This window comes from Aquarana catesbeiana, linkage group LG08, assembly GCF_042186555.1.
Source record: "Aquarana catesbeiana isolate 2022-GZ linkage group LG08, ASM4218655v1, whole genome shotgun sequence".
In the NCBI taxonomy this organism is placed as follows: Eukaryota; Metazoa; Chordata; class Amphibia; order Anura; family Ranidae; genus Aquarana; species Aquarana catesbeiana.
Genome location: NC_133331.1, coordinates 257,939,435 through 257,967,001, shown reverse-complemented (window position 1 = coordinate 257,967,001; position 27,567 = coordinate 257,939,435). Strand labels below are relative to the sequence as shown.

General features: G+C 42.1%; 1 protein-coding gene across 2 annotated transcripts in view; it reads right to left on the bottom strand.

Annotated features, from left to right (window-relative positions):
• Positions 1 to 27,567, bottom strand: part of SSH3 (slingshot protein phosphatase 3) — a 67,182-nt gene that overhangs the window by 25,996 nt on the left and 13,619 nt on the right. For both annotated transcript variants that reach the window (XM_073597087.1, XM_073597088.1), the window contains exons 2-10: positions 23,314 to 23,351; positions 22,945 to 23,110; positions 17,621 to 17,739; positions 11,961 to 12,032; positions 11,816 to 11,881; positions 10,506 to 10,694; positions 8,318 to 8,399; positions 4,672 to 4,800; positions 3,136 to 3,182 (exon numbers count right to left, since the gene is read on the bottom strand). In XM_073597087.1, coding sequence (XP_073453188.1) covers positions 3,136 to 3,182; positions 4,672 to 4,800; positions 8,318 to 8,399; positions 10,506 to 10,694; positions 11,816 to 11,881; positions 11,961 to 12,032; positions 17,621 to 17,739; positions 22,945 to 23,110; positions 23,314 to 23,351 — 908 coding nt within the window. The remainder of the gene's footprint in view (positions 1 to 3,135; positions 3,183 to 4,671; positions 4,801 to 8,317; positions 8,400 to 10,505; positions 10,695 to 11,815; positions 11,882 to 11,960; positions 12,033 to 17,620; positions 17,740 to 22,944; positions 23,111 to 23,313; positions 23,352 to 27,567) is intronic.

Sequence of the window (27,567 nt, the reverse complement as noted above, 5' to 3'; positions counted from 1 at the left end):
GCATAATTCCTGCTACTAATATCTACAATGGGGCACTATTCCTCATACTGACACCAACAATGGGGCACCATTTCTCCCTGACACCATTGATGGGGCACTATTCATCCCACTGACCCCAACTGGGGAACTATTCATCCCACTAACACCGTTGATGGGGCACTATTCATCCCACTGACCCCAACAACTGGGGAACTATTCATCCCACTGACAATAATGAGGCACTATTTCATCCCACTGACACCAACAATGGGGCTCTATTCATCCCACTGACAACAATGAGGCACTATTTCATCCCACTGACAACAACAATGGGGCTCTATTCATCCCACTGACCCCAACAACTGGGGAATGATTTATCCCACTGACACCAACAATGGGGCACTATTCATCCCACTGACACCAACAATGGGGCACTATTCATCCCACTGACACCAACAATGGGGCACTATTCATCCCACTGACACCAACAATGGGGCTCTATTCATCCCACTGACACCAACAATGGGGCTCTATTCATCCCACTGACACCAACAATGGGGCTCTATTCATCCCACTGACACCAACAATGGGGCTCTATTCATCCCACTGACACCAACAATGGGGCTCTATTCATCCCACTGACACCAACAATGGGGCTCTATTCATCCCACTGACACCAACAATGTGGCATGACTTATGCCACTGACACTATCAATGGGGCACTATTGCTCCCTCTGACACCTTCGATGTGGCACGATTTCTCCCACTATCGATGGGGTGCTATTTCTCCCAATGACACCAACGATGGAGCACTATTCCTCTACCTACAATCAAAGATGCCCTGTTTACTCCCACTATTTCTACTCCTAATGGCCAAAGTCCGTCCCCCCTAAAGTCTGACAGTAAATTGGCGCTTTGTTTAGAAAGTATGGAGACCCCTGCTTTAGATTGTAAGCTCTCATGAGCAAGCCCTCCTAACCCTCTTGTCTTGAAATTACTGTAACTATACAGTCTCCCTTTCTTTTGAAAGCGCTATGAAAACTGTTGGCTCCATATAAATCCTGTATAATTTTAATATATATTTAGAATAGCAGCAGTAGCAGTGACATTTAAAGAAAAAGGTATTGATGCTGTGTGCACTAGACAAGACACACAAGGGGTTGGGGCCTAGAGACAAACTGGCCCTGGCATATTTATGAAATACTAGGTGACATTTTATAGGTTCTGGGTATTCTGTCTACACGTCAGCAGCTAGTACAGAGCACTTCATTTTTGTGTCACTGACAGGAGCAACCTGGTGTACCCAAGGCCCAGAACTTTATTCACACGAGGCTGATTATTTCTAGTAAAATAAGCAGCCAGGTCTATAGCATAGAAAAAAAGACACATGATATGAGGGATAATGGTGCTGTACACCCCAAATGAATACAATATGGGAAAAGTTCCCCCAGGAAGGGTTTTTGGCAGCAAAGTTAATAATATCAAAAAATTAATAGGTTAAAAGAAGATTCTTTATTGGGAAGTTAGCATATGCATGGACACATAACAGTTAAAGTATGAGCTCTGGTAAGGGGGATATGATATCATTCCAAATACAAAAAATACAAACACAAGATTATACACAGCATCACATATTAGGAGATCTGTTGTATAAAATTACTGACGCGTTTCGACCTACATGCTCATGGTCTTCCTCAGGGGATAGGTATGCTGTTTAGAAAATTATATTTTAACATTTCAAGTGTCAACAAGTAGTACATAAATAATTACTTTTTAAAAACATAAGGTATAGTTACCATTGGAGAATGTAAGTGGTGAAACCTCCTAAACAACGTTCCTTTTAAAATCATTCAGATGATCCCATTTGTCCCTTGGTCACGCCTACTCCAAAGAGGGATAACACTCCGCCCTGTATGGCTTGCAAGGAGTCACACTGGGGGAAACCCCCTGGGGGCGTGTGTGGGTGGGGGTCTGCACCTGTAGCAAATTCCCAGAGATATCATGATTTCATACATTTAAAAAATACTGACTCAATTCTGAATTTGCAGTTAATGGTCAGCGTCAAATACCAATGCTCACAATACATATATACCTGTTTTATAGGGGTATTGTTGTAGTATTAATTTATTACTATCAAAATAAAGGAATCCTTATTACATATGTCTTAATTAAGTGTATAAATCTATAATGAAAATATAAAATAATGGTGTTAGATGAAACAATGAGGAATGAAAGGGTTGTTGTGTAGTGACAAAAAAAATAGTGCAGCGTTGTATCAACTAGGATGAAAGAATATAATGATAATAATATCATTATATTCTTTCATCCTAGTTGATACAACACTGCACTATTTTTTGTCACTACACAACAACTCTTTCATTCCTCATTGTTTCATCTAACACCATTATTTATATTTTCATTACAGACTTATAAACGTAATTAAGACACGTTAAGTAATAAATTAATACAACATTAACCCATAAAACAGATATATATGTATAGTGAGCATTGGTATTTGACGCTGACCATTAACTGCAAATTCAGAATTGAATCAGTATGTTCTAAATTTATGAAATCATGATATCTCTGGGAATTTGCTGCAGGTGCGGACCCCCCACCCACACGTGCCCCTAGGGTGTGTCCCCCAGTGTGACTCCTTGCAAACCATACAGGGCGGAGTGTTATCCCTCTTTGGAGTGGGAGTGGCCAAGGGACACATGGGATCATCTGAATGATTTTAAAAGGAACTCTGGTTAGGAGATTTCACCACTTACATTCTCCATTGGTAACTATACCTTATGTTTTTTTAAAGTAACTGTTTATGTAAAACTTGTTGACACTTGAAATGTTAAAATATAATTTTCTAAACAGCATACCTATCCCCCGAGAAAGACTGTGAGCATGTAGCGCGAAACGCGTTGGGAATTTTATACGACAAATCTCTTAATATGTGATGTGTGTATATTCTTGTGTTTGTATTTGGAATGATATCATATCCCCTTACCAGAGCTCATACTTTAAATGTTATGTGTCCATGCATATGCTAACTCTCTAATAAAGAATCTTCTTTTAACCTATTCATTTTTTGATATATTATTAACTTTGCTGCCAAAAAACCCTTCCTAGGGGAACCTTTCCCAAGCAGCCAGGTCTTACCTATTCCTCTGAAGCTCTTCCAGATTTGAAGCATTCCACTCCGAACCCTGAAATAAACCAAAAAGACAGCATGAGCTTTAGAACTGTGTACGGCCACCAACAGAACCAAGTTCCCAGGTAAAATCATTTGAGTGATTCTTTTAAAGCACATGTCAATATTGATAAGAAACCCAATCTGGTTTTTACTGCTATCTCAGTCTCTGTTAGGTTTTTCCTCCATTTCTGTCCAGGTGACAATGGTTTTACAAGTGAGGAAGTGGGGGGAGAAGCTGCAATGGGAGGCACATGCTGCTATAAAAAAGCTGATCGAGGTTCCAGCCTTTCACTACTCTACTATAAAATAAGATTTTAGCAATTAAAACCACGGTCACAGCATACACATACAATGCTGATGTTCTACAATGAAACAATACAAACAATAGGAGAGGTGAGTTGGGAGGAAGGAGAGAGGAGACATTGCTGGAACTGGCAGCAAAGGAGACCCGATTCCTAGCCAAGGTTCCCCTAATTAAGGGGTAGCGCATAAAAGGGGGTGATCCATGCAGGAGGTACGCCAAGCCCACAAGACAGGATCTAAAAGGCGCAATATGACCTGTAATGGGTCATAAAGAGAGGTGAGCGGGAATTTCATCTGGTGATGGTTGGCGTTTGACGCATTGTTGTTTCTATATGGATGGATGTCACAATATTTCTTTCACCCTTGGCATTATTTTCTTTGAAGTGGAATTTTCTACGCCCGTTTTTATATGCGTGCACTAGTATAATACCATTTGTTTTTTATGCATCTACCAGAGGGATATATGAATGGTTTATTTATATATGATGAACAGCGCACTATTGTTTTTTACTTTTAAATACAAACAATAGTTATATTTGTCAATCCAATATAAGCCTAAACCAGCCATAGATAGATCGAAATTCGGCCAGTTCACCTTCCTCAATATCTTCCTCAAAGAGACCGAACTCTGTAGAAGAGCAGAGAGTTTTCCAAAGACATCAGATATAGTTGCAGTGAGATCTGCCTTAGCCAGATAGGTTGTCTGTTCTGTGTCTAAAGGCCCGTACACAAGATAAGAAAATGGGAAGTAAAATTTCATCTGACGAACGATCTGCCGATTTTCGGATCGTTAGTATGGTGCTTTCTACAGCCGATTACGAATTTTCGGACGACAAAAACTGTATGTGCAGGCCATAAACTTTTTATCGTAGGTGAACACAACATCCGATTTTCATCAGAAAAAAATTTGTAAGAGCAAGACTACGCATACTCGGAAATGAAAAAATACATACAAAACATTTCAACACATGACATCATTTCTGAAGTTGAATTCTGTCATACGAGAATTTTCGTATGAAAGTAACCTGTTCACTTTCCACAGGAGACTAGATAACTAGATAGTGATAGGGTAGCCTTAAAAACGGAAGTGCTCTGTGTTAGCCAGGACAACCAATCATTTCCCATCTGTCATATTTACAGCCTAAATAACAGGCGGATGGTTATTTTTTGCATGGTGCAAGAGAACTATCAGACTATACCAGGTACAAGTAGGAGAAGATTTCTGAGGGTCGATCCATTTGTGCCAAGATTATAATCATCTCGTTATCAATGAACTCTGTGTACTCCTGCAGGTTGCAATTGGTGTGTTGCTCCAGAGCATTCCGAACCTAAAACAGAGGATACAGCTGCATCAGGTGTCACTTTATTATAGTGATATCTAAAATAAGAAAAACCTAAAATGGTTGTTATAGAATACTTTCATATCGATAAAAACAATGTTAAGGTTTTTCTTGTGATCAATTTCCTCATACAAATCCTGCACAGGTGGCTACTGCTGAAAATGTCTTCCACTGTCTGAGACAGTGTGTACAGGGAAAGAGGTACAGAGTTAGAAATCATTACAACGTGTAATAAAATAATGTTAATAAAAAAATGTTTTTATATACACTGTGTGCACAATCATTAGGCAAGTGAGTATTTTGACCAAATCATTATTTTTATGCATATTGTCCAAGCTGTAGAAACTTGAATGCTTAGTGGATTTAAAGTGGAAGTCCAGGCAAAACCTGATTAAAGCTAAACCTGCTCTTTGCCACATTCTAAACCTAATAGATCTAACCCTGTAAAGCAAAAATTGCTGTACTTGCCTATTCTACAGCCAAACTGGTCCAGTCCCAGCATCAGCGGTCAGCGGCGGCTTCATTGTGGAGGCGGGTGCAGGAGAGGCAGCCTACAACGGAACTTCCATAGTAAGTCTATGGGTGATGTCACTTCCCAGCCATTTCACAGCCGTTGTCGGTCCTCTCCTCTACACAACTTCCGCCACTGGAGACCGGACCAGATTGGCTGCAGAATAGCCAAGTATAGCGTTTTTACTTTACAGGGTTAGATAGATTCAAATTAGAATGTGGCAGAGAGCAGGTTTAGCATTAGTTCGTTTTTGCCTGAACTTACACTTTAAAGCGGAGTTCCAGTAATTTTTTTGTTTATTAAAAGTCAGCAGCTACAAAAACTGTAGCTGCTGACTTTTTAATAAACACACACTCACCTGTCCCACGATCCAGCGATGCACTCATTCCAGCCGTGTTCTACCACAGCGGTGCCGGCATCTTCAGGCTTCATAGTCGGTGCCTACTGTGCATGCTGTGCTCTGTGACTGGTCTAGAAAACTTCTAAAACCTGTCATGTGTCCCAGAAAACTTTGGGAGGGAGTGGGTGTGATAGTACCAGTCCCAATTAGCATCTGTCCCAAGTCCCTTTTCTTCACTGGGATACCGGCCCCTAAACCAGCCAGGTTGTCTATGTTTAGAACACGGGCATTGGACGTAACATTGCTGTCACTGGTCATACAGCATTTCATTGCTCAGATATTAAGTGTGACCTCCGTACCACTTTCCTAAGGTACCGGGCAACCATGCTTCTTCGAGCCGGGCCTATGGGGTGTAATGCCAGTCACTAACGTTACCCCACCCTCTTTACTGTTTGTATTATGCATGTTCCAAGCACAAAGACCAGAGGTAGAGTAAGAAAGAGGAAAATTTCCTAAACCGTCCTTTCCAATGACAAAGTTGGCTGGGTGCCCAGGTTTTGTTGAAAAGTTTGAATGTACCCATGCCTCATATTGGATGTACAGTTTACCCTGTCCTGTGTCTCTATGCAAGCAGGGGGTGGGGGTGGGGGGTTGTCCCCGGGGGTGTATATACACTTGTATCTGCTCACTAAATGTTTTATGCTTTTATCCACCCTACACTGAGTCCTGACTAGTGACTGGGTGGGCTGCGGGATTGGGTATTGTCCTGGCACTGGGCAAGGGAGCCCATGCAGTGGACATACTCAGGAGTAAGGATGAGCTCCGGCGTGTTCGCACAGCCCACGTGCAGAGCCCGCCAGGAAGTCGGCGCTGCGCTAATCACAGGCAGTGAGACATTTCTCGATTTCTGCAGCCGCGCATTGGGACAATGAGGTCCCTCTGAAAAGTCATTGTAAAAAGTCTTTCAGAGGGATGCAGCATTCTTGAAATTGCTAAGATATTGGGGCATGATCACAGAACCATCAAACGTTTTGTTGCTGTGCTGTCATAATTCAGAACTACAACCTATCTGGAGTACCCAGAAGTACAAAGGTACAAGGTGTTCAGTGCTCAAAGACATGGCCAAGGTAAAGAAGGCTGAAACCCGACCACCACTGAACAAGACACAATAAGTTGAAACATCAAGACTGGGCGAAGAAATATATAAAAAACGGCTTTTTCAAAGGTTTTATGGACTGATGAGTTGAGTGACTCTTGACAGACCAAATGAATGGGCCTGTGGCTTGATCAGTAATGGGCACAGAGCTCCACTTCAACACAAGGTGAAGGTGGGGTACTGGTATGGGCTGGTATGATTAAGAATGAACTAGTTGGACCTTTTCGGGTCTAAGACCACGATATTTATGCAAGACAATGCTTCATAGCATGCATCGAAGTTCTCCACTGCGTGGCTAGCCATTAAAGGCCTTAAAGATAAAATAATAATGACATGGCCCCCTTCCTCACCTGACCTAAACCCTATTGAGAACTTGTGGGCCCTTCTTAAACAGGAAAACTACGGTGAAGGAAAACAGTACACCACTCTGAACAGTGTCTGGAAGGTTGTGGTTGCTGCTGCACAGAAAGTTGATTATCAACAGATCAAGAAACTTATGCCGCGTACACACGGTCGGACTTTTCGTCTACCAAAGTCCGACGGACCAAATCCGGCGGACAATCCGCTCGTATGTGGGCTTCCCCCGGACTTTCAGCTGACTTTTCCAGCCGCAAATCTGACGGACTTTAGATTTGAAACATGCTTCAAATCTTTACGTCGTAACTCCGCCGGACCCAGAAATCCGCTAGTCTGTATGCTAGTCCGACGGACAAAAACCCACGCTAGGGCAGCTATTGGCTACTGGCTATCAACTGCCTTATTTTAGTCCGGTGTACGTCATCACGTACGAATCAGACTTTTGTGTGATCGTATGTAGGCAATTCCGTTCGTTAGAAAGTCCGCCGCAAGTCCGCCAAAAGTCCGTCGAAAGTCCATCGGACGGGGGCTGTCTGACTTTTGTAGCCGAAAAGTCCGACCGTGTGTACGCGGCATCAGACTCCATCAATGGAAGGCTTGTGACTCTTATGGAAAAGAAGGGTGGCTATATTGGTCACAATTTTTTATTTTTTTTTAATGTCAGAAATGTTTATTTGTAAATTTTGAGTTGTTTGATATTCTCACTTTGACTGATAAAAATAAACAAGTAAGATGGGAAGATTTTAGTTCTTCATTTAGTTGCATAATTCTGCACACAAATAGTTGCCCAATAATTGTGCACACACAGATATTCTACTGAGAAAGCCAAAACCTCACTTTTACTTTAAATATTCAGGTTTGAGATTTATTAACATTTTGGATTGACCGAGAGCACTGTAGTTGTTCAATAATTAAATTATTCATTAGAAATACAACTTGCCTAATAATTGTGCACACAGCGTAAATATGTCAATTTGTCAGCTTATAATAAAAAACACAACAGTGTATTAAATTAAAACAATGTAACAAAAGTAATTTCCGGATATAAAATCCAAAGTAAAGTTTATTTATGTATGCAAATTAGGCATAAAGTTATTATAGAAGTGTAAATGTGCCTTCCTTTGTATCTTCGTCCACTTACCTGCTTAGACGTTATATTCTCAAGGTCGCTTTCCCGCAAGATGTCTCGCAGCTTTTTCCGGATGATCTTCTCAGTCTCCCCACTGTAATTAACACACAAATATATATCTGAGACCACATATAGATTAAAAAAAAAAAACAAAAGAAAAAAAAAAAAAAAAAAAACGTATATACATACATGTAGTTCATCTCTATTAAACTTGACAGAAATTCAGTAAGCAGTGTTATCAGCTCTGCCTTCTGTGGACTACCGAACACTTTCCTCTTATGTTAGGCTCGATTCGCACTGCTGCGACTTGGGATACGACTTGTGAGACCCCCCCCAAGTCACGTGATAGGTTAGTCAATGAGAGCTGTCTTAAATTAGCTCTACTGAAGTCGCTCTGACTTTAGAAAAGGTTCCTGTACTACTTCAAGGCGACTTCTATCAGACTTGTGCCTCAAAGTATTACTTAAGTTGCCAGGAAGTCTCCTGGTAAAGTCTCACCGTATGTCACAGTAGTGTGAACCCAGCCTTAAAGGGGTCGCAAAGTCAGAAGGTTTTTTTATCTTAATGCATTCTATACAAAAAGCCTTCTGTGTGCAGCAGCCCCCCTCAGCCCCCCTAATACTTACCTGAGGTCCATCTCTGTCCAGCGCTGTTCACAAGTGTCTCAGCCCTCCGAGATGCTCCTTCCTGATTGGCTGAGACACAGCAGTGGCACCATTGTTTCCCGCTGCTGTCAAAGTCAGCTAGCCAATCAGGAGAGAAAGGGGGCTGGGCCGTGTCGGGGCTCTGTGTCTGAATGGACACAGGGAGCTGTGACTCGGCTCAGGTGCCCCCACAGCAAGCTGCTTGCTGTGGGGGCACTGAACATGAGGGAGGGGCCAGGAGCACAGAAGAGGGACCTGGTAAGAAGAGGAGAGCAGGTAAGAATAACATGTTTATTATTTTTATAGGAAAAAAAAAAAAAAGACTTTACAATCACTTTAAGCTTACCATACAACTTACAAACTGATTGACACCAAAACTGGGATTTAGAATTGTAGCTACAGACACCAGTCCTGGGGGTTCTAAATTGTGGCTACAGACACCAATCCTGGGGGTTATCATTGTGGCTACAGACACCAATCCTGGGGGTTATCATTGTGGCTACAGACACCAATCCTGGGGGTTATCATTGTGGCTACAGACACCAATCCTGGGGGTTATTATTGGGGCTACAGACACCAATCCTGGGGGTTATTATTGGGGCTACAGACACCAATCCTGGGGGTTATCATTGTGGCTACAAACACCAATCCTGGGGGTTATCACTGTGGCTACAGACACCAATCTTGGGGGTTATCATTGTGGCTACAGACACCAAGCCTGGGGGTTATAACTGCAGCCTCTGATACCATCACTGGGGATTATAATTGCAGCCACTGACACCAATGCTGGGGGTTATTATTAGAGCCACTGACACCAATGCCGAGGGTTTTATTTGGACTACTGAAAACAATGACAGGGTTTATTTTGTTCCTGCCTTCTCCTCAATGTTTATCACGGTAAACTGCGAAAATGTAGCAGGACCAACATTTGTGGGTGTTGGTGATTCTGAATACGCTGAACTTCATGCAGTGCACCGCAATGCACATAAAATTTGTTGCTATTGTGCTGCCTTACAAACTGATTTTTCCAAGCCTGTAGACTTTACCTTATACATTAGCCGTGTGTGGGGGAACGGTGTCAAATGCTTTTGTAAAGTTCAAGTATACCACATCCACTCTTGTTTTTGCTTACTTCCTCATTAAAAAAATAAAATTAAAAAAATCTGATTTGTTTGACTACTTCAGTCTTTCGTGAATCCATGCAGTCGATTGCTTTAAAAATACAGTTTTCAGGCAAACTTCGGTATTTAAGGCTTCTGCACTAGAAGAGGATTTAGAGGACTGACATTGATGCAGAGTTTAGTGCTTGAACTCTGATCCCCCTATTTTAGATAAGATCTGGTGGCACTAGGCCACTGGTTAATCTGGTCACATGACCAGCTACCTTGGGAGCCCAGAGCTGTTCTTCATGACAGACTGGAAAGTAATACAGGTTTTTTTTTTTACTATATTCTTCTAATAGTGCAGGGCAGTTAGGGTGCGAAGGAGGGTCAATTTTGAAATGGGTTTACTTAAACAGTCTCCTATTGTTATGATTTTTGCCAATTTTCTCTGACCTCTCTTGTGTGGTTGCATCTCTGCGGATAGACGTCAAGTCTGCTGTGGCCATCCAAGCGTGAATACAACCCTGGGGTGAATGACGGTGGTCCTGGTAATATGCCAGCCCAGAATGGACACTATTGCCTGGGATATAGTTATAGGACTCTGCAGCTTCGCAGGCTTTGTGGAGAGTCTGAAGAAGGGACCTGCAATCAAAAACACATTAAAAGCAAGAGAGATTACAACATAAACTGTATGCAAACCTTAAAAGTGATGTTATACCCCTCACTCCTTCCCCACAGGCTGTGATTGGCAGCAGCAGGAGCCAATGGCTCCTGCTGCTGTCTCTGAGCCAGTAAGTAGGGAGAAAGCCCAAAGAGTAGATGCTCTCGTGCACATCACTGGATCGAGATCAGGTAAGTAAAAGGGGAGAGCTGCATGCAGAAGTTTTTTTTTTTTTTTTTTAAATCGTGGGACAAAAGTTTCCAAATGGAATGACTAAAGGTTGCCCATTGTAGGCACCCCTGCCAGTGTTAAAGTGGTAGTAAACACTCATGCCATCCCGCAGGAGTGATGTCATCGTGGCTCGGCCATTCAAACGACCGGAGCCCGCGCACCCAGAAGGTGAAGATAGAAGCCCTGTCAGCGGTGACAGCGCGGTGCAGGAAGGCTTTGTTTTATGGCAAATCTTTCATAATGTGCACATTTAGATATTACCTTACGGGGGGGGGGGAATTTTTTTGCGCAATTGTCAGTTAAAGCGACGCAGTGCCAAATCGCAAAAAAGGGCTCTGGTCAGGAAGAGGGTAAAGTTTTCCGGGGCTGAAGTGGTTAATAAATTAGCAATATACTTTCCTGGTGCATCAAAAAAAAAAAAAAAGTACGCAAAGTCATTACAGTTTGTTTTCCCATGCTCGTATGCTGCAGAAAAAAAAAGGACTTGCTCATTGCGTAGAAAAGGCGGTCTTTCTGCAGAGGTCTGACACACCCCCTAGTAAGTCAAAGCTAGAGCAGCAGGGAGTTTAGGTTTTCTTATCGGAGAACTTTAGCTCAGTAGGGGTGTGTCGGAGCTCTGCAGTCAGATTGCACAAAGTGGTCTGAAGCATACGGGCAGGGGACAGGCTTTTCCACTCTGTGGCTGCTTTCTAAAGAAAAACACGCTGTAAGACTTTCCACATCTTTTGTTTGAAAGGAGCTTTAAAAATTGTATTGACAGAGCCATCCATAGATTGCACTGTGACATGTGTGTCAGAACAGGCAATGTACTGGACTACTATATTGGAAGAACAGCATAAATATTCAACAAGCAAACTCATTTTTAACTTACCACATTGTTTGAACAGATATAGGCTTAAATGATCGGACATCCAACCCGAATGTAACGCTGAATCCGCTAAAGAAACATTGGAAGTGATTAGATATCCATAACCAAAAGTTACTGACTGACAGATTTATGCATCAACAAAACTTACCCATCTCCATCTATGAAGACCTGTGTATTACTCCATACTGGCAGAACGCTGCCTATAGTGCAGCCTTGGGACCTATGACAGTGGGGAAAGTTAGTTATCATAATTTGTTAAAGAGACACTATTATAATCTGAAAAAAAAAAAACACTATAGTGGTATGAATGAAGTGTCACTTTTGTAAACTTTGTTCGAAGAAATAAATAAATAAGGGAGCTGTGCAATGTGCTGAATTGCGCACCACATCGCCCTCCTGCTCCGGAACGGACAGCAGCAGCTGGCGGACAGGTAACCTCCTGTGGTTTAATTATGTGGCAGCTGTCAGTTTAGTATGAACGGGTCCTAATGCAGTAGAGCAAGTACTTGAATTTGGCTTGGCATCAGCCTCTTGCAGCCCCTGCACAGACAGGGGAAGGAACAAACATCACATGAAGCCATTCGGTTTATGTGCCGACATGGAGCATTCTGATAGGAGGATTGAGCATATTGTGACCAAGAGATAAGTCTGCTGCTTCTCCTGCACTGTCCAATCACAGGCTGTGGGGCTCCTGCCCTGCCAGACAGGGCTGCACTGTGTGACAAAGCTGTGTAACTCCTAGCACTAGATGGACAGAAATACAAAAGCTTATAAATATGTATTCCATATGTGTGTTTAGCTGCTTACCCTAAAGTGGAGATCCACCCAAAAGGGAAACCTCTACCCATTTGCTTCCCCCCGTCTGGCGCCACTTTTAGAACCTTTGGGGGGGGGGGGACGGGTACCTGATTCTGGTTTTGACAGGTAACTGCTCCCACTTCCAGCTGAGTTCACCACGGCCTCCTCCTCCTACCCCTGCAGCCAGCCCACTTAGAGAGCACAGTGCGCTTCGCACATACGTAGTAGGAAACCGGCTCTGAACCCGCACAGGTTCATTGCCGGTTTCCCTTAGTGGAGCCGCACCCAAAGACCGACTGAAAAAAAATCGGCCCTGGTGAAGACACCGCTGGATTTCGGGACAGGTAAGTGTCCTTATATTAAAAGTCAGCAGCTACAGTATTAGGAAATCTTCCAATGGGGAAAGTTCTGGTGACCTGGGGGTCTCCGTGAGATTCCCTTGATTTGCAGTTATTTCCACTCACTTCCTGTTTAGCTATTCGGCAGGAAGTGAAGGTAAATCTCCCCAACAGGACAGAGATGGCAAAAGTAAACCTTATAGGGGTTATAACCCTCCCTTACACTATTCAAAATGGGAAAAAAAAGTTTTGCCCATAGTTCTATTTTAACAAAGTGCATTGTGATTCCTTTTAAATCTATAAGTAGAGATAGTTGGCATGAAGAATTTTTTTTGGAAAACAAAAAATTACTATATATTAGGTCTTATGGATAGTTGGATAGTAATGAAGGGTAAAAAAGAGAGATCACAAAACCTGAGATTTCAGTAGTATGAAAGACACTTGCACAAAATTTAACTCAGGACAGCCACAAATGGCTTGGAAAAAAATCCCATGTACATAAGTATTCACAGCCTTTGCCATGACACTTAAAATTGAGCTCTGGTGCATCCACTGATTATCCTTGAGCTGTTTCTACAACTGGAGTCCACCTGTGGTAAATACAATTGATTGGACAAGATTTGGAAAGGCACACACCTGTCTATACAAGGTCCCACAGTTAACAGTGCATGTCAGAGCACAAACCAAAATCATGAAGTCCAAGGTATTGTTTGTAGACCTCAGAGACATGATTGTATCGAGTTACAGATCTGGGGAAGGGTACAGAAAAAGAAGGTCCCAATGAGCACAATGGCCTCCATCATCCATAAATGGAAGAAGTTGGAACCACCAGCACTCTTCCTAGAGCGGGCCGCCCGGCCAATTTGAGCGGTCAGGGAAGAAGGGCCTTAGTCAGGGAGGTGACCAAGAACCTGATGATCACGCTGACAAGGCTCCAGCGTTTCTCTGTGGAGAGAGGAGAACCATTCAGAAGACAAATTATCTCTGCAGCACTCCACCAATCAGGCCGGTATGGAAGAGTGGCCAGGCGGAAGCCACTCTTCAATAAAATGGCACACGACAGCCTACCTGGAGTTTGCCAAAAGGCACCCGAAGGACTCTAAAGCCATGAGAAACAAAATTCTCTGGTCTAATGAAACAAAGATTGAACTCTCTGGCCTGAATGGCAAGCATCATGTCTGGAGGAAACCAGGCAATGCTCATCACCTGACCAAAACCATCCCTACAGTGAAGCATGGTGGTGGCAGCATCATGCTGTGGAGATGTCTTTCAGCGGAAGGAACTGGGAGACTGGTAGGGATCCTAAGCACACAGCCAAAATAACAAAAGGAGTGGCTACGGAACAACTCTGATAGTCCTTTAGTGGCCCAGCCAGAGCCCAGACTTGAACCCTATTGAACATCTCTGGAGGGATCTGAAAATGGCTGTGCACCCACACTCCCCATCCAACCTGATAGAACTTGAGAGATCCTGCAAAGAAGAATGAGAGAAACTTTAAAAACATAGGTGTGCTAAGCTTGTAGCTTGAGGCTGTAATTGGTGCCAAAGGTGCTTCAATAAAATATTGAGTAAAGGCTGTGACTACTTATGTACATGGGATTTTTTTTTTGTTTTTTATTTTTAATACATTTGCAAAGATTTCAAACAAACTTCTTTCAGGTTGTCATTATGGGGTATTGTTTGTAGAATTTTAAGGGAAATAATGAATTTAAGCTATTGTGGCATAAGGCTGCACCATAACAAAAATGTGGAAAAGTGAAGCGCTGTAAATACTTTCCAAATGCACTGCATAGCCACCAGCAGTGATCATTATATTCTGTGGGTGGGGAACACTTCCCACTATTAGAATATAATAGCGCAGCGGGGGGGATTCACACAGGCAGTGTTGATGGGGGAATCGAGCGGTTTTCTTCAGAAAAATAGCATACTCTAGTCTATAGCCTGCTTGACTTTAGGGGCTCAATCACACCATGTGCTGTGACATGCTTTTTTTCTGCACCAGTAAAAGCACGTGCAGAAATGCATGAAAATGCAAAGTTTCTGATGCAAACAAGCCCTAACAATTCGTGAACTTCACTCACTAAGCAATTTTTTTTTTTTTATTTTTAGGAACACCCTGTACATCTGCTTATTTATTGCAGTGCAATGCGTGAAACAATACAGCTACAGGCCAGGTGCTTGAAATAATGACCTAGGGCAGATTGTTGGTGCAAGAAGGGCTGGTTTGAGTATTTTTGGAACTGCTGATCTTGAGAGATTTTTCTGCATAAAAGTCTCCAGAATTTATTAAGAATTGTGCAAAACACAAAAAACATCAAGCAATCAGCAGGTTCTCTGTATGGAGATGCCTTGATGATGAAAGGTCATAGCAGAATGGCCAGACTGGGTTAGGTGACTTCTGTAACTCAGACAACCACCATTTACAACTGTCGTGAGCCGAAAAGCCTTAAAGATTAAAGATTAAACTTCACTTCAGTTGAGAAAAAAAAAAAAAAAAAAACAATCCCCTCTGGCTGATCAATGTGCAGTACAGAGACTTTAACAAACTTTGTTGCTGATTCTTATCTTTTGTTGCTCTGGAGAAAAAGCTGTTTGTTTCACTATGTCCTTTGGATACTGATTCTGAATGGGAGGGTCTGGTTCATTATAATAAGCTGGTGCACTCACAGTGTTCTGAAGAGAAACGTTGCAGGGTCTCTATCCCTTTAGAATTATTTATCCCTGGGGCACCAGAACTGAAATTCCTACTGCAGAGGGTGACTAAAATTTGACTTGTATATTGGCCCAGAAGTATTCACTAATCACACAAGTAGGAAAAGGCATTTCTCGGGACATTCTGTACACCAACTGTGTACAGAAAATCTCCAGGTTACCATATTGCATTGAATTTTATAGAAAATTACAGAGGCTGCAGATTGAAGAGGAAAGGTAATTTTTAATAACGTTAAAGTTTTAACATGGCTCGTGTAACAATTGCATATGTTGTTTGTTTTTTGTTTTTATTTGTATATTTTTTTTCCACTAAAGTGGAGTTGTCCTTTAAGGCAGATCTTAAATAATCAATTAAAAGAAAAGAAAACAAGTGTTCAGTTGTTCCTAATACAGTAAAACTTTGGATTGCGAGCATAATTCGTTCCAGAAACATGCTTGTAATCCAAAGCACTTGTATATCAAAGCGAATTTCCCCATAATAAATAATGGAAACTCAAATGATTCGTTCCACAACCATTTACAGTGGTACCTTGGATTACGAGTATAATTTGCTCCATAAGAATGCTTGTAATCCAAAGCACTCGTATATCAAAGCGAGTTTCCCCATAGGAGTCAATGGAAGCTCAGATAATTTGTTCCACAGTAACTTCTATTGTATGCAGTACCACATGTGGCCAGAGGTGAGGGGGCGCCGGAAACACTTGGAAACACTCGGGAACTCGGTTGCACTAGGTGCAACCGAGCGGCCCGAGTGTCACCAGCGCCCCCGCACCTCTGGTCAAATGCGGTACTGCACAACGCTCGCAAACCGAGTCAAGATTTTAAAAAAAATAATAGCTCATATTGCGAAACGCTCGTTAACCGTGTTACTAGGTCCTTCAGTTTATGGTCCATATAAAAAGATTATAGCAATGTGACCAGGTTGTGTAACCATAAAATGTCCATCCACAAATGGCCACCTCCACAAGGGGATTAGAAGCAAAAATTAGCAGGAGCTACAGAGTATAAAAGAGAAAAGAGGCGCCTCTAATTGGAGCTATATGTTGTACCTTCATTAAATGTAACCATATTGCTACACTTAGGAGGTGCCTCTCTTCTCTTATACTCATTTGTAATATGACGCTTTTTGTATAACAAGTCAAAACGTATTTAAAAAAAAAAAAAAAAAAAAAAAAAAAAAAAAAACTGTATCTGGTCTTGCAAAACGCTCTCAAACCAAGGTACTCTCAAACCAAGGTTTTACCGTATACTGCTACGGTAGGTAAGTGTGCATACATAGGAGAGGTTCATCACCCACTTGAACGGAGGACCATAATATGTCTATTGGCTCTGTCTGACCTGTTCAGGTACACCACAATCTCAGGGGAATCGTTCAGGGTCAGGCACTATAGTTCCCCTTAGATAAAGTTGTGCTTGGGATTGCCTACCCAGGATATAAACATACACACTTAACTGGGGCAACTGTGAATCCTGAACTTAAATTTAAAGTAAAACATAGTAAATGTATCCTTTATGCCTGGTTAGCAATTCCACCTAGCAGCACTAGGGTCGTCGGTTCGAATCACAACCACGGCACCACCTGCACAGAGTTTACATGTTCTCATTGTGCCTGTGTGGGTTTCCTCCGGGTACTCTGGTTTCCTCCCACACTCCAAAGACATGCTGGTATGTTAATTGGACCTAGCATGTGTATATATGAATGTGCGATGGGGACCTTAGATTGTAAGCTTCTTGAGGGCAGGGACTGATGTCAATGTATAATAAATATGTCAGGTGTTGTGTAAATTGACAAGGCTATAGAAGTACCTTTAATAAATCATAGGAAGTCAGGCCCCAGTAACGAAGGGAGACTAAATCAGAGAGGAGCACATAAAACATTTTGTTCTGAGTTTTTGCTTCTCAAATATCTGCAATGTCTCCTAATAAAGTGCGACACCAACGTATCACCAAAAAGTCTTACCCATCATGTGGAAAGTCAACACCCAGCAGAATGGTCTGTTCCTCATTGGTTCTTCCCACAGAGGAAACCACCAACAGATATCTGGTTAGACAGGACCGGACAGGCTCCAGGCGGACAGCCTGAGGTGGAAAGATAACAAGCACATCTCAAGTTGTTAAGTTGAGCATAACAAAAAATTCTTCAAGGATATATATTTATACATTGCCTGTTTAGTGTGCTTTTTCTTAAAAGGGACCCTGCCACCAACCTAATTTTTCTGGGCTTTGACCTGTAATTTTTTTTAAGTACTTTAAATGTGTCTTTGCTTTTCACCAACAACTAGGCAAGTTCAACCACTCCAGGAAGTGTCAATTCTAGATCAGTGGAACTCCTTTCCATCACAGTTCTTTCCTACTTTGGGAGTGTCTGCTTTGGCCTAGCTCCTCTACCTCTCCTGTCACCTTGCTCCTTAAAATCTTTTTAAGAGGCACTTCAGAAAAATATTTAAAGCCAGCAGCTACAAATATTGTAGCTGCTGACTTTTAATAAGGAGGAAACTTAATTGTCTAGGGATCCAGCGCTGTCCTCACCCAAGATGGTTCTTTGCCAGTCTTTGCGCCCTCAGCACCAACATGTTTAGTGTGGAAAGCCAGCTGTGACTTCTTACGTCTTCATAGCCAGCTTTCTACTGTCCATGCACGAGTTGTGCTGCACTTTGTGAATGGTCCCGGACAGCCCTGGGACCTGTGAAGTGTCCCAAGAGGTTAAGGACGCTTTTAGAGGTACTGCCGATGGAATCGCCTAGGAAGTGGGAATAAATTACCTGCCAAAACTAGGTACCCACTCCCTTTCCGAAAAAATAAACCTCAAAAAAATGTTAGGGGGGGTTCTGAAAAGCGGAACTTCCTGTTTAGGGTGAAATTCGGCTTTAAGCAGCTCCTGGGGTAGGAATACCATAGAGCAGGGGGTCTCAAACTTGTGGCCCTACAGCTGTTACAGAACTACAATTCTCATCAGGCCTCTGCCTGAGGGAGTCATGCTTGTAACGGTCAGCCTTGCAATGCCTCATGGGGACTTGTATTTTCGCAATAGCTGAAGGGCCGCCAGTTTGAGACGCCTGCCAGAGAGCATCATTTAAGTTACAGTCCGAGTCTGCTGACATGACATACAAGATGGTAATACCCAACAGCAGTCTCAGGGCTTTTGGATGTCCACAGAAAAGACACTTTTAAAAAGGTAAAAAACATTACTTAAATACATTGAATGCACATATATTATTATTAGTGGAAACTTGTTTAAATAAATGATCTGGTGATAGGTTCTCTTTATCAGAGGTCTGCAAATTTTATGTTTCAATAATTTTATAGAATTTTCTTCACAAAAAGAGCAAAGACCATAACAGGCACATCGTGATTGATCCAACATAGGAGAAGATGAGAGTCCTCAATGCAGGCAGAATGTACTGCAAACTAAGAACAATAGTGACATGTAGCTGCTACCATGTTTCCCCGAAAATTAGATCTACTGTTATTTTCCAGGAGGGCTGCAATATAAGCCCTAGTTTAAAATGCTTGTAAAATCCTATAATCCACTCTATTACAGTAGTATATAATGTACAATGTGTGCGTTTCTGTAATATAATTGCAGGGAAGAGAGCTCTGGAGGGTCACAGAAGCGCAGAGCAGCGCTATACCGAAAGTGTTTTGCACAATTATATTACAAAAACACACACATTGTACATTATATACTACTGTTATAGAGTGGATTATAGGATTTTACAAGAATTTTAACTCAGTTCACACTGGGGATTCCCGTCAGGCAGGGAGGGAGAGGGGGAGAGATGAGAGCACATTACGTGGTAAGACCTACCCCAAAAATAAGCCCTACCATGTCTTTTGTTGCCAAAATTAATATAAGACCCAGGCTTATTTCCAGGGAAACACAGTAGCTTACATACAGTATTTCACAAAAGTGAGTACACCCCTCACATTTTTTGTAAATATTTTATTCTATCTTTTCATGTGACAACACTGAAGAAATGACACTCACTACTTTACATTGTAGCAGAGTGTGCAGCTTGTATAACAGTGTAAATTTGCTGCCCCCTCAAAATAACTCAAAACAGCCATTAATGTCTAAACCGCTGGCAACAAAAGTGAGTACACCCCTAACTGAAAATTTCCAAATTGGGCCCAATTAGCCATTTCCCCTCCCCGCTGTAATGCAACTCGTTAGTGTTACAAGGTCTCAGGTGTGAATGGGGAGCAGGTGTGTTAAATTTGGTGTTACCGCTTTCACTCTCTCATACCGGTCACTGGAAGTTCAACATGGCACCCCATGGCAAAAAACTCTGAGGATCTGAAAAAAAGAATTATTTGTTTCTCCACATAAAGATGGCCTAGGCTATAAGAAGATTGCCCTGAAACTGAGCTGCAGCACGGTGGCCAGGACCATACAGCGGTTTAACAGGTTCCACTCAGAACAAGCCTCGCCACGGTCAACCAAAGTAGTTGAGTGCATGTGCTCAGTGTCATATCCAGAGGTTGTCTGAGAAATAGACGTATGAGAGCTGCCAGCATTGCTGCAGAGGTTGAAGCGGTGTGGGGTCAGCCTGTCAGTGCTCAGACTATATGCCGCACACTGCATCAAATTGGTCTGCATGGCTGTCATCCCAGAAGGAAGCCTCTTCTAAAGATGATCAACAAGAAAGCCCACAGTTTGCTGAAGACAAGCAGACTAAGGACATGGATCATTACTGGAACCATGTCCTGTGGTCTGATGAGACCAAGATAAACTTATTTGGTTCAGATGGTGTCAGGCGTGTGTGGCGGCAACCAGGTGAGGAGTACAAAGACAAGTGCGTCTTGCCTACAGTCAAGCATGGTGGTGGGAGTGTCATGGTCTGGGGCTGCACGAGTGCTGCCGGTACTGGGGGAGCTACAGTTTATTGAGGAAACCATGAATGCCAACATGTATCATGATCCCCTCTCTTCAGAGACTGGGCCACAGAGCAGTATTCCAACATGATAAAGACCCTACACACCTCCAAGATGACCACTGCCTTGCTAAAGAAGCTGAGGGTAAAGGTGATGGACTGGACAAGCATGTCTCCAGACCTAAACCCTATTGAGCATCTGTGGGGTATTCTCAAAACAGAAGGTGGAGGAGCGCAAGCTCTCTAACATCCACCAGCTCCGTGATGTTGTCGTGGAGGAGTGGAAGAGGACTCCAGTGGCAACCTGTGAAGCTCTGGTGAACTCCATGCCCAAGAGGGTAAAGGCAATTTGGACATTTTCACTTACGGGTGTTTTGTTGCCGTTTAGGCATTAATGGCTGTGTGTTGAGGTATTTTGAGGGGACAGCAAATTTACACTGTTAAACAATCTGTACATTCACTACTTTACATTGTAGCAAAGTGTCATTTCTTCAGCGTTGTCACATGAAAAGATATAATAAAATATTTACAAAAATGTAGGGATGTACTCACTTTTGTGAGATACTGTAGGTCAAACCATGGGTAAAGAATAGCAACATTGCATATAGTGGTGGAAAATGGCATATCAATTGTGGGCATTCTCCGATTAAAGAATCCCAAGCATAAATTACCAAGTATCCACTAAGGTGCAGAAAACATAGGAAACCAGAAAACCACCACCATCATAGTAGGTGGTTGGTATCTCATAAAAGCTATTTAGAGACTGTCTCCAAACTTCCTAAGCCAAGGCCAGTTGACAGTTCTTCAAGCTTTATGGGAGTGGACTGTGGCCAGTGGGAGTAGAAAATGTCCCAGAATCAGTGCCCCATCATTGGCTTTATTGGGAGGAATAGTTCCCAATTGTTGATATCAATAAGAAGAATAGTGCACCATAGATAGTGTCAGTTGGAGGAATAGTGCCCCTAGGGCCAGATAAAGGCAAGCAAGGGGGCACATCTGGCCCCAAGGCAACAGTTTGGAGACCACTTCTTTAAAAAAGAACAACTACTACTACAATATACTTATTTAGTAGATTACTGCTTAAAAAGGGGAGCTCCAGTATAATTTAAAAACAAAGAACAGTCAGCAGCTACAATAACTTAGCTGCTGACTTTTAATAAACAGATACTCACCTGTCCCAGGATCTAGTGCTGTGCTCACCCAAGCCCTTTGTTCCACTGGTCTTCGGTCCCCAAAGGCAGCACCTTAACTGTGGGCACCCAGCTGTGACATCTTGCAGCTTGATAGCTGGGTGCCTACTGCACATCTCACATTGTGAATGGTTCCGCAGTCTTCTGGGACCTCTGCTGTATCCCAGAAGACTGGAGGGAGGGGGGAGCACCTCTGCTCTCAGATCACCTAGTTTTGATAGGTATCCATGATGATTGGGGGAGGAGGCCTTAAACTGGAACTTCCCCTTTTGGATGAATCTCTGCTTTTAAGTGGGAAAGCCTATTGGGAGAAGGTTTAGAACTGCAGGATTTTCCATTGTGCTCTGTATGTGCCTTATTTAGGCAGATGTCCTCTCACTTTTTAAACCCTTCTATGGAAATTCAGGGGAAACCCATCCAATTAAAACAAAACAGGAAAAAAAAAAAACATCAAGCAAAGTAGGAACATTTTTCAGGGAACCCTGTGATACGCCCCCTTTTAAAACTTTAGTTATTTTAAGTAATCGATTGGTTAGGCAAGTTGGTCATGTTACTGCATCTGGGGATGCTGGATAACTTTACATTTTAGTAAGTTGTCTGTGAGTGTGCTAAGAATGCACTTGCAAACATATGTTCTTTAGTTTAATATGAACCTATGTTTCTGGGGAGTTTATTTTTTTTTTTTACAATGGTCAATCCCAGCTTTTCTCAACCTTTTTAACACAGAGGAACCCTTGAGGTAACTTTCTAGTCTCAGGAAACCCCTGCTAAAAATTACTATATCTACAACTTATGATACATTAGTGTGATGGTCAGTGGGAAGAATGACCCTTACACTTGTGGTCATTGGCAAGAATTACCCCCTTACAGATAAATAAAAAGATTAATGGTATCAGTGGGAGCTTATGTGAGGCAAAAATTTCTCATTGCTCAAAAACCCCTAGCATCCTCTGGAAAAACCCTAGGGTTCCACAGAACCCTGGTCTATCCAGTTTAAGTTTGAAGGAATGGTGCCAATTTCTTCTTGGGTTTGGGTATCTCTGGAGGTGTTACGTTTAGTAAACCCATCCAGGGCGAAGGTTATTAGGCTGGACAAGTCCTTAAATATGGTTTCCCAGAAACGGTCAGGGACTGAGCAACTTCATCAAATGTGGCAGTAGCAAAATTTCTCATGACATCCTTTGAAATAGTCTGGAAAGCAGGAAGGGAAACCTTCTCACCAATTTTAAAGTGTCCTCCTCTCGAAGAAGTCTCAGCATGGCCTGTAAGTGAAGCTCCTGCTCACTAGGGCCTGCAGTCTGTGAGGGTTCTGGTTCTTTAACCTCTTCATGCTCATCCTCATCTTGGAGTAGCAGGGCAGCTCCTTTAACCATGACAAAGCTCTGCCTGTGTGATATAAATTGCATTTATTGAGGCAGAAGTGGGGGTAAGAGATATAAAAAGGCTAAAAAATAAAAATAAATAAATAATACAAAAAAAAGTTCAAAATCAGAGATACATTTCTAGTTGAAAAGGTTTGCATTAAAAAGGATCCCCCATTGCAATACAAAGGGGGGAAAGCCAAGATATAAAACTGAGGTTTTGCTTACCTTCTCTGCATGCGCTTTCTCCTAATCTTCGCATCTTCCTATCAAATAAAATAATAATAAAAAAAAAAAAAAACAACAACATTGTTAGTCATTCTCTCAAATCACATTTTACCAAACAAATAGCTTCCTGGGTCTCTCTCATCAACAGCCACTTTTCACAGGTCATGGGATCTTTCACCATCAATTGCCACTCATAATTAAACCTTTCATGAACTGACTTGTTATGAGACATCAAAATCCTCAACTATTTCTCGTGAACTTCCAATTGTAAAAGAACAAGCAATCCCTCACTATTAACTTCCATGTATAATGGAACCACCTTTAAATTTCTACTTGGAAGAAGTTACTTGATCTCCCATTAACTGTTACTTTGTAAAAAAAAAAAATTGGGATTTTTCAATTTCAGCTGCTACAAGAGCCCTCATGAACCCATAAGAGGACAAGACTGTTCTCATCAACTGCCACTTGTATTCGACTACAGCAGTGGTGTCCAAACTGCGGCCTGGGGGCCGGATGTTGCCCTTTGCTTGCCTTTATCTGCCCCTTGAGGCACTACTCCATCCACTAACATCAATGATGGGGCCCCATTCCTCCCACTGACACCAGTGGTGGGGCACTATTCCTCCTACCGACAGCAATGCTGGGCTCCTATTCCTCCCACGGACGGTAAATTGGACCTTTGGAGACCCCTGTACTACAGGGTTTTTCATCATTACCCATTTTTACCAGGTGGATCTCTCACAGTCAACCATTACATGAAACGGGATCCCTCTTGAACATCCACTCTTACCAGGTAATGAGTGGTCTCCAAATGCTGCACACAAGAGGTTGGAGGATATTTCAAGCTCACCTGTCACATATAATAGGGTTTTCCAAAATCTGCCATGTGTAAGACATGGCAGTCTCATTAACGGCTATTTGAATTTGGCTACAAATTCCCTCAACTGCCAATTGTATCAGATAATGGGATCTCTTACCGTCCATCATCATATGGAAGGGGGTCTGTCATCAGCTGGTGCTGTATGAGGTCATAGCAACTCATCAACTACCACTTTTTACCTGCTGGTCACAGTAGTACAGGCAGGAATGTTCTGCAGTGTTATATGTATAATACTCTAATGTTGTTTAAATTTAATAACAGCTCTCCCCTGCACCCAACATTCAGAAACATCTGTCATCATGTAAAAATTCCAGCCAGCCAATCAGAGAAATGATCCATAAGCCCTTGTAGACTGCACCTTCAAAAACAAGGCTACTTCCAGACTTCTGTATGTAGGGTTCCCTTTAAATGACATACTGGACAAGGTCCCGACACAACATGGCACCGTACCAACTGTAGCAAGACAGTCACACAAAGTCAATTTGGCTTACATAAATTCCATAATCCTTTCTTTTATAGTTAGGAGAAGCAGCTTAATTAAATAAAAGACAATGTTTGAAAGCCCATTTGAACTTCCATTTTTATTACTGTAATTCCATCAGGCTGTATAAACAGTAAAGGCTGTGTCATTCTTTTTTTTTTCCTTTTTTGTTTTTTTATGCACTGTGTGCTGCAACTATTGGCAAAATTTCCTGCATCAGCAGCATTTTGAAGTTCTGGACCACTACTCAAGACTGCACAATAGTGAGGATCGCCAGCGGTCCAACACCCCCCTGCACAGGTCTCCATTATGCATTAATCAAGCAAAGAGGGCATGTCAGATTGCAAATGGAAAATCAGCTTGTGTGTCTATTCTCGACAACCTCACAAAAATTGTGTACAGCTTATGTAAAGAAGGGGAAAACTGCACAGGGGCTGTAAATTTTCTTCCGGTTTCAGATTAGGTAGGTGTGCCTAGTTGAGGAGGAGCAGTGGCCATACACAAGAGCTAAAGATGAAGTCCATGTAGGGAAATCTGTTCCATTGTACATGGCTGTGGTAATGCTCTGCACTCACAACATGTCCTCAGTCTTCTGGGTTGAGTGACGCTGGGTATCTTTCAACCTGAAAGGCTGGGGACATCTTGTGGATAAAAAGTGGTACTGCGGGTGACATCTCTGGATAAGAGTTGAGTATTGCACCCGGAGCTGCTTTTTCTTTTTAAACAAGTTGGGGGATATTTCTAAAAAGTAAAATTAGACTAGAGTTCGGCCTTAAGATGTCAAACAGTCTCATCATTACCCTCTCAGTTAGCCTTAAAATGACCCAGTTTACATTGTAGAATAGGTGGTGGAGTAGTACATAGACACTTTTACAATTATCTGAAATTTACAAAGTGAAATCCCTATTGCATGTGTCTAAAAATACAGGTCTGTGTTGTCCCTATGAAGAACATAAGATTTTTCTATATCCAAAATGACAACACAATTTTGACTTCAGATCCCACTAGCAGTTGACAAATGATGCAATTTGCTTCATCAGAATGTCTGTGGTTTGTAGTCAAAGTTTCTTTTTCATTTTTTCTTTCCTTTTTTGTAATTAAGCTTTCTTCCCTTTTTGTGCAAAGGCAAAGCTATAAACATAAATTGCAATGGTCATGCGATACACAACTAATAATAGTTAAACGTAAATTAAATCTTTATAAAAAAAAGTTATGGAATATATTTGTAGGGCTGTATCCTGTATAAATGTTTAATAAATTCAGGGTTTAGAACTGAAGACGTTTTACAGAAACTACTACTGGTGTGTAAGATATTTTCTTGGCACACTTTGGGCCCCTTAGTACCAATTGAGCATCGTTTACACACCACGACCGAGTATTGTTGCTGACCATATCCTTCCCTTTATGACTAAATAAATACACCTCCAGAAAAATTCAATGTGGAAGAGCATAGGACCATAATCAAATTCCCATTTCTCCAAGGGAAAGGAGCGAAGCAGATCCATGATGAAATGTCACAAACTTTGGGAGACAATGGCCCTTTATATGCAACAGTTAAACGTTGGGTTGCCAGTTTTAAAACTGGCTATTTTCGGTGTTGAAAATGAGAAACCCAGTGGAAGGCCTGTTTGTCTCTGTGCCTGCAAATGTGAAAGCCATCCATGACATAACCATGGAGGACTGCTGATTATCAGCCAAAAGTCTTGCTACATATCCGGGAATATCACGTGAGAGAATTGGTGCTATTATCCACAACGACTTGGAAATGAGAAAGCTTGCAGCAATATGGATGCCAAAACTTTTGACTTTTGAAGGCACAGAGACAAAAACAGGCCTTCCACTGGGTTTCTTACTTTCAACACCGAAATGGCCAGTTTTAAAATTGACGACCCAATGTGGCATATGAAGGGCCACTGTCACCCAAAGTTTGACATTTCATCATGGATCTTCTTTTGCACCTTTCCCTTGAAGAAACAGGAACTTTATTATGGTCCTATGCGCTTCCACATTGAATTTTTCTGGAGGTGCTGCCATGTTCATTTTGGACCTGAAAAAGAAAGAAATTAAAATTATAGGTAGTTGATTTTTGCAAAATTGAATATAGACAAATTGGCCAGTACACCTTGCAATTTATAGCTTCCTCGCTCAATTTGTTCTCGTAGCAAGGTGTACCTAACAAAGTGGCCGGTGAGTGTATATAGGAGTACATACATGACAGACTAGATCCCCGTTAGATCAGTTTTTCTTTTGCTTGACAGCGCAAGCCAGGCGCTACAGCTGCAGTGTTGGGTGGGTGAAGCCCGATAAGAAAGTCCGATACTAGTTCCGCATCAGGACCACCTTCTGTTTGACTCGTCATTGGCCAAATATGGGCATTGTCATAATTGGGTAATGATGTCAGCCAGTATTCTGACCCCTTTGTTTACATACAGCTTTTAGTCAGGGAATCTCCCGGCTGACAGTTGAATATGGTTGGGGATAGAGCACTTTGTGGGAATCTGTCACATTTAATGCAGCTTCCCAGCACAGACACGCCCCACCCTGAGCACCAGCGTCTCACAGTACACCAGAGTATTGGTCTTAATTACTGCCAGTTTCTTTTTGTATCTGTCCCTGCCATAGTGGTTCTAGTAAGAGCTACCTGGATTTGTGACATGTCGTTATTGTTACTAAAGTTGTGACAATAGCTTGTCTGAATTAGATGCAGGTAGTTTTACCACCAGAAAATGTTCTTAAAATGTTTACTGAATTCCTCAGACTGTCCCTTACATATATTAAACATTAAGGCCTCGTTCACACAGGTGTATGCTCATGCAAGGCCTGCGTTTGCCTGCACAGGGATGGAAAGGTGATCCGTGCATCCATTTATGTCAACTAGGACACAGCGGCTGCA